Below are 11,271 nucleotides of genomic sequence, written 5' to 3'. Positions count from 1 at the left end.
TACACCACCCCGTAAATAATTCCCCCATACAGCACCCCGTAAATAACTCCCCCATACAGCACCCCGTAAATACCTACCCCATACAGCACCCCGTAAATAACTCCCCCATACAGCACCCCGTAAATAACTCCCCCATACAGCACCCCGTAAATAACTCCCCCATACAGCACCCCGTAAATACCTCCCCCATACAACACCCCGTAAATAACTCCCTCATACAGCACCCCGTAAATAACTCCCTCATACAGCACCCCGTAAATAACTCCCCCGTACTGCACCCCGTAAATACCTCCCCCATACTGCACCCCGTAAATAACTCCCCCATACAGCACCCCGTAAATACCTCCCCCATACAACACCCCGTAAATACCTCCCCCATACAGCACCCCGTAAATAACTCCCCCATACAGCACCCCGTAAATACCTCCCTCATACAGCACCCCGTAAATAATTCCCCCATACAGCACCCCGTAAATAACTCCCCCATACAGCACCCCGTAAATAACTACCCCATACTGCACCCCGTAAATACCTCCCCCATACAGCACCCCGTAAATAACTCCCCCATACAGCACCCTGTAAATAACTCCCCCATACAGCACCCCGTAAATACCTCCCCCATACTGCACCCCGTAAATACCTCCCCCATACTGCACCCTGTAAATAACTCCCCCATACAGCACCCTGTAAATAACTCCCCCATACAGCACCCCGTAAATACCTCCCCCATACTGCACCCCGTAAATAACTCCCCCATACAGCACCCCGTAAATAACTCCCCCATACAGCACCCCGTAAATAACTCCCCCATACAGCACCCCGTAAATAACTCCCCATACAGCACCCCGTAAATAACTCCCCCATACAGCACCCCGTAAATAACTCTCCCATACAGCACCCCGCAAATAACTCCCCCATACAGCACCCCGTAAATAACTCCCCCATACAGCACCCCGTAAATAACCCCCATACAGCACCCCGTAAATAACTCCCCCATAGAACACCCCGTAAATAACTCCCCATACAGCACCCCGTAAATAACTCCCCCATACAGCACCCCGTAAATAACCCCCATACAGCACCCCGTAAATAACTCCCCCATAGAACACCCCGTAAATAACTCCCCCATACAGCACCCTGTAAATACCTCCCCCATACAGCACCCCGTAAATAACTCCCCCATACAGCACCCCGTAAATAACTCCCCCATACAGCACCCCGTAAATAACTCCCCCACACAGCACCCCGTAAATACCTCCCCCATACAGCACCCCGTAAATACCTCCCCATACTGCACCCCGTAAATAACTCCCCCATACAGCACCCCGTAAATAACTCCCCCATACAGCACCCCGTAAATAACTCCCCCATACAGCACCCTGTAAATACCTCCCCCATACAGCACCCCGTAAATAACTCCCCCATACAGCACACGTAAATAACTCCCCCATACAGCACCCCGTAAATAACTCCCCCATACAGCACCCCGTAAATAACTCCCCCATACAGCACCCCGTAAATAACTCCCCCATACAGCACCCCGTAAATAACTCCCTCATACAGCACCCCGTAAATAACTCCCTCATACAGCACCCCGTAAATACCTCCCCCATACAGCACCCCGTAAATAACTACCCCATACTGCACCCCGTAAATAACTACCCCATACTGCACCCCGTAAATACCTCCCCCATACTGCACCCCGTAAATAACTCCCTCATACAGCACCCGTAAATACCTCCCCCATACTGCACCCCGTAAATAACTCCCCCATACAGCACCCCGTAAATAACTCCCCCATACAGCACCCTGTAAATAACTCCCCCATACAGCACCCCGTAAATACCTCCCCCATAGAACACCCCGTAAATAACTCCCCCATACAGCACCCCGTAAATACCTCCCCCATACTGCACCCCGTAAATAACTCCCCCATACAGCACCCCGTAAATAACTCCCCCATACAGCACCCCGTAAATACCTCCCCCATACAGCACCCGTAAATAACTCCCCCATACAGCACCCGTAAATACCTCCCCCATACTGCACCCCGTAAATAATACCCCCATACAGCACCCCGTAAATAACTCCCCCATACAGCACCCCGTAAATACCTCCCCCATAGAACACTCCGTAAATAACTCCCCCATACAGCACCCCGTAAATACCTCCCCCATACTGCACCCCGTAAATACCTCCCCCATACTGCACCCCGTAAATACCTCCCCCATACTGCACCCTGTAAACTCCCCATACGGCACTCATACTGTGTAGTTGGGATGTGTAGTTGTGTTACATTGTGTAGTTGTGTTGTTCCGTTGCGTTACCCATAGGCACCAACATGTTGTGCAGAGCCTCCTTGTTTTAGTCGTTCTGTGGTTGTGTAGTTGTGTTAAATTGTGTACTTGTGTACCCTTCGTGCAGATCCTCATTGTTTGGGTCTCTCTGTGGTTATGTTGTGTAGTTGTATTACCCATGAATGCCAGCATTTTGTGCAGATCCTTAATATCTGTGGTTGTGTAGTTGTTACATTTTGTAGTTGTGTTTTTGTCTTACACTGTGTAGTTGTGTTGTATCTTTGTGTTACATCAATGTATTACCCATTGATGGCAGCATGACATGCAGATCCTCCTTGTCCCGTTCTCTCAGTGGTTGTGTAGTTGTGTTTCATTGTGTGGTTGTGTTATATTGTGTAGTTGTGTTGTGTTACCCATGGATTTCAGCTTGTCGTGAGGATCCTCCTTGTCTTGGTCTCAGAGTGGATGTGTAGTTGGTGTTACATTGTGTAGTTGTGTCATTGTGTAGTTGTGTTACATTGTGCCGTTGTGTTACCCATGGAAACCATCATGTCGTGCAGATCCTCCTTGTCTCGTTCTCGGAGTGGTTGTGTACTTGGTGTTACATGGTGTAGCTGTGTTACATGGTGTAGTTGTGTTACATTGAGAAGTTGTGTCGTTGTGTTACATTGTGTATTTGTGTCATTGTGTTACCCATGGATGCCAGCATGTCGGGCGATTGCTCCTTGTCTCGGTCTCGGAGTGAGTGGTTGTGTACTAGGTGTTACATGGTGTAGTTGTGTTACATGGTGTAGTTGTGTTACATTGTGAAGTTGTGTCGTTGTGTTACATTGTGTATTTGTGTCGTTGTGTTACCCATGGATGCCAGCATGTCGGGCGATTGCTCCTTGTCTCGGTCTCGGAGTGGTTGTGTACTTGGTGTTACATGGTGTAGTTGTGTTACATGGTGTAGTTGTGTTACATTGTGAAGTTGTGTCGTTGTGTTACATTGTGTCGTTGTGTTGTTGTGTTACCCATTGACGCCAGCATGTCGTGCAGATCCTCCTTGTCTATGAAGCCGTCCCTGTTCTGGTCGATCATGTTAAACGCTTCCTTGAATTCCTGGATCTGGGATTGATCAAACATGGCGAAGACATTGGAGGTGGCTCGCTGGGGGCGCTTCTTACTGGTCTTCGCCTTGGTCTTCTTGCTGGACATGATGGCACGAGGGGTGGGCTGGGGAGGGGACACAGGGGACACGGAGTGTCACGGAGAGGGACGCGGAGTGTCACGGAGAGGGGACGCGGAGTGTCACGGAGAGGGGACGCGGAGTGTCACGGAGAGGGGACGCGGAGTGTCACGGAGAGGGGACGCGGAGTGTCACGGAGAGGGGACGCGGAGTGTCACGGAGAGGGGACGCGGAGTGTCACGGAGAGGGGACGCGGAGTGTCACGGAGAGGGGCACAGAGGGGACGCGGAGTGTCACAGAGAGGGGGCGCGGAGTGTCACGGAGAGGGGACGCGGAGTGTCACGGAGAGGGGACGCGGAGTGTCACAGAGAGGGGGCGCGGAGTGTCACGGAGAGGGGACGCGGAGTGTCACGGAGAGGGGACGCGGAGTGTCACGGAGAGGGGACGAGGAGTATCACGAGAGAGGGGACGCGGAGTGTCTCGGAGAGGGGACGCGGAGTGTCACGGAGAGGGGACGCGGAGTGTCACGGAGAGGGGACGCGGAGTGTCACGGAGAGGGGACGCGGAGTGTCACGGAGAGGGGACGCGGAGTGTCACGGAGAGGGGACACGGAGTGTCACGGAGAGGGGACGCGGAGTGTCACGGAGAGGGGACGCGGAGTGTCACGGAGAGGGGACGCGGAGTGTCACGGAGAGGGGACGCGGAGTGCCACGGAGAGGGGACGCGGAGTGTCACGGAGAGGGGACGCGGAGTGTGACAGAGAGGGGACGCGGAGTGTGACAGAGAGGGTACGCGGAGTGTGACAGAGAGGGGACGCGGAGTGTGACAGAGAGGGGACACGGAGTGTGACAGAGAGGGGACGCGGAGTGTCTCGGAGAGGGGACGCGGAGTGTCACGGAGAGGGGACGCGGAGTGTCACGGAGAGGGGACGCGGAGTGTCACGGAGAGGGGACGCGGAGTGTCACGGAGAGGGGACGCGGAGTGTCACGGAGAGGGGACGCGGAGTGTCACGGAGAGGGGACGCGGAGTGTCACGGAGAGGGGACGCGGAGTGTCACGGAGAGGGGACGCGGAGTGTCACGGAGAGGGGACGCGGAGTGCCACGGAGAGGGGACGCGGAGTGCCACGGAGAGGGGACGCGGAGTGCCACGGAGAGGGGACGCGGAGTGTCACGGAGAGGGGACGCGGAGTGTCACGGAGAGGGGACGCGGAGTGTCACGGAGAGGGGACGCGGAGTGTCACGGAGAGGGGACGCGGAGTGTCACGGAGAGGGGGCGCGGAGTGTCACGGAGAGGGGGCGCGGAGTGTCACGGAGAGGGGGCGCGGAGTGTCACGGAGAGGGGACGCGGAGTGTCACGGAGAGGGGACGCGGAGTGTCACGGAGAGGGGACACGGAGTGTCACGGAGAGGGGACGCGGAGTGTCACGGAGAGGGGACGCGGAGTGTCACGGAGAGGGGACGCGGAGTGTCACGGAGAGGGGACGCGGAGTGCCACGGAGAGGGGACGCGGAGTGTCACGGAGAGGGGACGCGGAGTGTGACAGAGAGGGGACGCGGAGTGTGACAGAGAGGGTACGCGGAGTGTGACAGAGAGGGGACGCGGAGTGTGACAGAGAGGGGACGCGGAGTGTGACAGAGAGGGGACGCGGAGTGTCTCGGAGAGGGGACGCGGAGTGTCACGGAGAGGGGACGCGGAGTGTCACGGAGAGGGGACGCGGAGTGTCACGGAGAGGGGACGCGGAGTGTCACGGAGAGGGGACGCGGAGTGTCACGGAGAGGGGACGCGGAGTGTCACGGAGAGGGGACGCGGAGTGTCACGGAGAGGGGACGCGGAGTGTCACGGAGAGGGGACGCGGAGTGTCACGGAGAGGGGACGCGGAGTGCCACGGAGAGGGGACGCGGAGTGCCACGGAGAGGGGACGCGGAGTGCCACGGAGAGGGGACGCGGAGTGTCACGGAGAGGGGACGCGGAGTGTCACGGAGAGGGGACGCGGAGTGTCACGGAGAGGGGACGCGGAGTGTCACGGAGAGGGGACGCGGAGTGTCACGGAGAGGGGGCGCGGAGTGTCACGGAGAGGGGGGCGCGGAGTGTCACGGAGAGGGGGCGCGGAGTGTCACGGAGAGGGGACGCGGAGTGTCACGGAGAGGGGACGCGGAGTGTCACGGAGAGGGGACGCGGAGTGTCACGGAGAGGGGACGCGGAGTGCCACGGAGAGGGGACGCGGAGTGTCACGGAGAGGGGACGCGGAGTGTCACGGAGAGGGGACGCGGAGTCTGACAGAGAGGGGACGCAGAGTGTGACAGAGAGGGGACGCGGAGTGTGACAGAGAGGGGACGCGGAGTGTGACAGAGAGGGGACACGGAGTGTGACAGAGAGGGGACGCGGAGTGTGACAGAGAGGGGACGCTGAGTGTCACAGAGAGGGGACGCAGAGTGTCACAGAGAGGGGACGGGGACGCGGAGTGTCACAGAGAGGGGACGCGGAGTGTCACAGAGAGGGGACGCGGAGTGTCACAGAGAGGGGATGCTGAGTGTCACAGAGAGGGGACACGGAGAGGGGACACTGGGGGACACGGAGTGTCACGGAGAGGGGACACGGAGAGGGGACACTGGGGGAGTGTGAATGTAAAGGTGTGTGACTGACAGCGAGTGTGAGTGTCAGGGAGTGTTAATTTCAGGGTGTGAGTGAAAGCGGGTGTGAGTGACAGCGGGTGTGTGTCACAGCGAGTGTGAGTGACAGCGGATGTCACTGTCTGCTATGAGTGACCGCGGGTGTGAGTGACCGCGGGTGTTAGTGACCGCGGGTGTGAGTGACCGCACCGGCCCCCGGAGTGGTACTGTGAGGATTGAACAGATCCTAACTCTGTATAAGAGGAGGACAGGCCCCCTGCCTCCATATAAAGGTTTGTGCTGATCCCGTAACTTACGGAGTGCAGAAAGGAGGTACAGTGGTTACCTCTCTGTTATGAGTACACCTCTTCACAGTCCCTACTTACCCTTCCTATAGGGGACCCCTGTTATAAGAACACCCCCCCCTTTAAGAACAGCTCACAGCTCCAACACGTACCTTCCTATAGGGGACCCTTGTTATAAGAACACCCCCCCTATAAGAACATCTGAAAGCCCCAACCCGCACCTTCCTATAGGGGACCCCTGTTATAAGACCCCCCCCCCCCTTATAAGAACATCTAACTGCCTCCGACATGCACCTTCCTATATGGGACCCCTGTTATAAGAACACCCCCCCCCCCTTATAAGAACATCTCACAGCCTCCGACATGCACCTTCCTATATGGGACCACTGTTAAAGAACACCCCTCTATAAGAACAGCTCACAGCCCCAACAAACACCTTCCTATAGGGGACCGCCTGTTATAAGAACACCCCCCCCCCCCTTATAAGAACATCTCACAGCCTCCGACAGTGTCACGGAGAGGGGACGCGGAGTGTCACGGAGAGGGCACGCGGAGTGTGACAGAGAGAGGACGCGGAGTGTCACAGAGAGGGGATGCGGAGTGTCACAGAGAGGGGACGCGGAGTGTCACAGAGAGGGGACGCGGAGTGTCACAGAGAGGGGACGCGGAGTGTCACAGAGAGGGGACGCGGAGTGTCACAGAGAGGGGACGCGGAGTGTCACAGAGAGGGGACGCGGAGTGTCAAAGAGAGGGGACGCGGAGTGTCACGGAGAGGGGACGCGGAGTGTCACGGAGAGGGGACACTGAGTGTCACAGAGAGGGGATGCGGAGAGGGGACACTGGGGGACACGGAGTGTCACAGAGAGGGGACACGGAGAGGAGACACTGGGGGAGTGTGAATGTAAAGGTGTGTGACTGACAGCGATTGTGAGTGTCAGGGAGTGTTAATTTCAGGGTGTGAGTGAAAGCGGGTGTGAGTGACAGCGGGTGTGTGTCACAGCGAGTGTGAGTGACAGCAGATGTCACTGTCTGGTATGAGTGACCGCGGGTGTGAGTGACCGCGGGTGTGAGTGACCGCACCGGCCCCCGGAGTGGTACTCTGAGGATTGAACAGATCCTAACTCTGTATAAGAGAAGGACAGGCCCCCTGCCTCCATATAAAGGTTTGTGCTGATCCCGTATCTTACGGAGTGCAGAAAGGAGGTACAGTGGTTACCTCTCTGTTATGAGTACACCTCTTCACAGTCCCTACTTACCCTTCCTATAGGGGACCCTTGTTATAAGAACACCCCCCCTATAAGAATATCTGAAAGCCCCAACCCGCACCTTCCTAAAGGGGACCCCTGTTATAAGACCCCCCCCTTATAAGAACATCTAACTGCCTCCGACATGCACCTTCCTATATGGGACCCCTGTTATAAGAACACCCCACCCCCCCTTATAAGAACATCTCACAGCCTCCGACATGCACCTTCCTATATGGGACCACTGTTAAAGAACACCCCTCTATAAGAACAGCTCACAGCCCCAACAAACACCTTCCTATAGGGGACCGCCTGTTATAAGAACCCCCCCCCCCCCTTATAAGAACATCTCACAGCCTCCGACAGTGTTACGGAGAGGGGACGCAGAGTGTCACGGAGAGGGGACGCGGAGTGTCACGGAGAGGGGACGCGGAGTGTCACGGAGAGGGGACGCGGAGTGTCACGGAGAGAGGACGCGGAGTGTCACGGAGAGGGGACGCGGAGTGTCACGGAGAGGGGACGCGGAGTGTCACGGAGAGGGGACGCGGAGTGTCACGGAGAGGGGACGCGGAGTGTCACGGAGAGGGGACGCGGAGTGTCACGGAGAGGGGGCGCAGAGTGTCACAGAGGGGACGCGGAGTGTCACAGAGGGGACGCGGAGTGTCACAGAGAGGGGGGACGCGGAGTGTCACAGAGAGGGGACGCAGAGTGTCACAGAGAGGGGACGCGGAGTGTCACAGAGAGGGGACGCGGAGTGTCACATAGAGGGGACGCGGAGTGTCACAGAGAGGAGACGCGGAGTGTGACAGAGGGGACGCGGAGTGTGACAGAGAGGGGACGCGGAGTGTGACAGAGAGGGGACGCGGAGTGTGACAGAGAGGGGACGCTGAGTGTGACAGAGAGGGGACGCGGAGTGTGACAGAGAGGGGACGCTGAGTGTCACAGAGAGGGAGAGGGGACGCTGAGTGTGACAGAGAGGGGACGCGGAGTGTGACAGAGAGGGGACGCTGAGTGTCACAGAGAGGGAGAGGGGACGCGGAGTGTCACGGAGAGGGGACGCGGAGTGTCACGGAGAGGGGACGCTGAGTGTCAAAGAGAGGGGACGCGGAGAGGGGACACTGGGGGACACGGAGTGTCACAGAGAGGGGACACGGAGAGGGGACACTGGGGGAGTGTGAATGTAAAGGTGTGTGACTGACAGCGAGTGTGAGTGTCAGGGAGTGTTAATCTCACTCACAAGTGAGTGAAAGCGGGTGTGAGTGACAGCGGGTGTGTGTCACAGCGAGTGTGAGTGACAGCGGATGTCACTGTCTGGTATGAGTGACCGCGGGTGTGAGTGACCGCGGGTGTGAGTGACCGCACCGGCCCCCGGAGTGGTACTGTGAGGATTGAACAGATCCTAACTCTGGATAAGAGGACAGGCCCCCTGCCTCCATATAAAGGTTTGTGCTGATCCCGTATCTTACAGAGTGCAGAAAGGAGGTACAGTGGTTACCTCTCTGTTATGAGTACACCTCTTCACAGTCCCTACTTACCCTTCCTATAGGGGACTCCTGTTATAAGAACACCCCCCCCCCTTTAAGAACAGCTCACAGCCCCAACACGTACCTTCCTATAGGGGACACTTGTTATAAGAACACCCCCCCTATAAGAACATCTGAAAGCCCCAACCCGCACCTTCCTATAGGGGACCCCTGTTATAAGACCCCCCCCCCCTTATAAGAACATCTAACTGCCTCCGACATGCACCTTCCTATATGGGACCCCTGTTATAAGAACACCCCCCCCCCCTTATAAGAACATCTCACAGCCTCCGACATGCACCTTCCTATATGGGACCACTGTTAAAGAACACCCCTCTATAAGAACAGCTCACAGCCCCAACAAACACCTTCCTATAGGGGACCGCCTGTTATAAGAACACCCCCCCCCCCTTATAAGAACATCTCACAGCCTCCGACATGCACCTTCCTATAAGGGACCCCTGTTAAAGAACACCCCCCTATAAGAACAGCTCACAGCCCCAACAAACACCTTCCTATAGGCTACCCCTGTTATAAGAACACCCCCCTTATAAGAACATCTCACATCCCCAACACGCACCTTCCTTTAAGGGACCCCTATTATAAGAACACCACCCTTATAAGAACATCTTACAGCCTCTGACATGCACCTTCCTATAGGGGACCCCCTGTTCTAAGAACACCCCCCTTATAAGAAAAGGTCATAGCCTCCGACATGCACCTTCCTATAGGAGACCCCTGTTATAGGAACACCCCCTTCAAATAACATCTCACAGCCCCAATATGCACCTTTTTATAGGGGTCCACCTGTTATAAGAACACCTCCTTATAAGAGCATCTCACAGCCTCCGACACACACCTTCCTATAGGGGAGCACCTGTTATAAGAACACCTCCTTATAAGAGCATCTCATAGCCTCCGACACACACCTTCCTATAGGGGAGCACCTGTTATAGGAACAGCCCCTTATAAGAACATCTCACAGCCTCCGACACACACACCTTCCTATAGGGGACCCCTGTTATAGGAACAGACCCTTATAAGAACATCTCACATCCCCAACACGCACCTTGCTATAGGGGACCACCTGTTATAAGAACACCTCCTTATAAGAACATCGCACAGCCTCCGACACACACACCTTCCTATAGGGGACCCCTGTTACAAGAACAGCACCCCCCTCCTCCTTATAAGAACATCTCACATCCTTTGGTAAAAGATGGCTCACTACCCCGCAGAGCTTACACTCTAAGTAGTGCCCGCAGGAGCAGGGAGTAACACGCCGACCGTTACCTGGGCAGGAGTAACACGGCACCTCGGAGATCTCCTCTGCGACTTGGGGCAGATCTGTGTTACCCCTCTCTGAATCCCAAAAGCACAGGAGGACCCCGGCCAATAGGGAACCAGCAATCGCCCCCCCCCCCCCCTCCCTGTTTCCCCCTCTCCCCCCTCCCGCCCGGGGATTTATCCATACAAGGAGAAGGAATGTGTGGAGGCTGCAGGGGCTGTGGGATCCGCCGGCTCGGGAACCCAAACAGCGGGTTCCTGCCTTATAGGGCTGCCGTCCTCATCCCCTGCACTATACAGGGGGGGGGGGACCCCCATCCTCATCCCCTGCACTATACAGGGGGGGACCCCCCCGGGGGGGACCCCCCCATCCTCATCCCCTGCACTATACAGGGGGGGGGACCCCCATCCTCATCCCCTGCACTATACAGGGGGGACCCCCCATCCTCATCCCCTGCACTATACAGGGCCCCCCCCCCTCCTCATCCCCTGCACTATACAGGGGGGACCCCCCATCCTCATCCCCTGCACTATAAAGGCCCCCCCCCATCCTCATCCCCTGCACTATACAGGGGGGGGGGACCCCCATCCTCATCCCCTGCACTATACAGCCCCCCCCCCATCCTCATCCCCTGCACTATACAGGGGGGACCCCCCATCCTCATCCCCTGCACTATACAGGCCCCCCCCCCATCCTCATCCCCTGCACTATACAGGGGGGAGCCCCCCATCCTCATCCCCTGCACTATACAGGTGGGGACCCCCCATCCTCATCCCCTGCACTATACAGGGGGGACCCCCCATCCTCATCCCCTGCACTATACAGGGGGGGGGACCCC

The 11,271-nt window shown here is 57.1% G+C and overlaps 1 protein-coding gene across 1 annotated transcript; it reads right to left on the bottom strand.

Annotated features, from left to right (window-relative positions):
- Window positions 1-3,239: 3,239 nt before the first annotated feature.
- On the bottom strand, window positions 3,240-10,560 carry MYL9 (myosin light chain 9). Its single transcript, XM_075572621.1, has 2 exons — window positions 10,439-10,560; window positions 3,240-3,512 (listed from the first exon to the last, which is right to left on the bottom strand). Exon 2 carries the CDS (start codon window positions 3,492-3,494, stop codon window positions 3,255-3,257), a length of 240 nt encoding a protein of 79 aa, XP_075428736.1. The 5' UTR covers window positions 3,495-3,512; window positions 10,439-10,560; the 3' UTR covers window positions 3,240-3,254.
- Window positions 10,561-11,271: the final 711 nt, after the last annotated feature.

The sequence above is a fragment of the Ascaphus truei genome, chromosome 15, assembly GCF_040206685.1.
Source record: "Ascaphus truei isolate aAscTru1 chromosome 15, aAscTru1.hap1, whole genome shotgun sequence".
Lineage (NCBI taxonomy): Eukaryota > Metazoa > Chordata > Amphibia > Anura > Ascaphidae > Ascaphus > Ascaphus truei.
Note: the sequence above shows the minus strand (reverse complement) of the source record. Positions and strands in the feature narration are given on the sequence as shown.

Bases quoted from the DNA above. Each gene is read 5' to 3' on its own strand.
- MYL9 (XM_075572621.1), bottom strand. From the start codon at position 3,494: ATGTCCAGCAAGAAGACCAAGGCGAAGACCAGTAAGAAGCGCCCCCAG.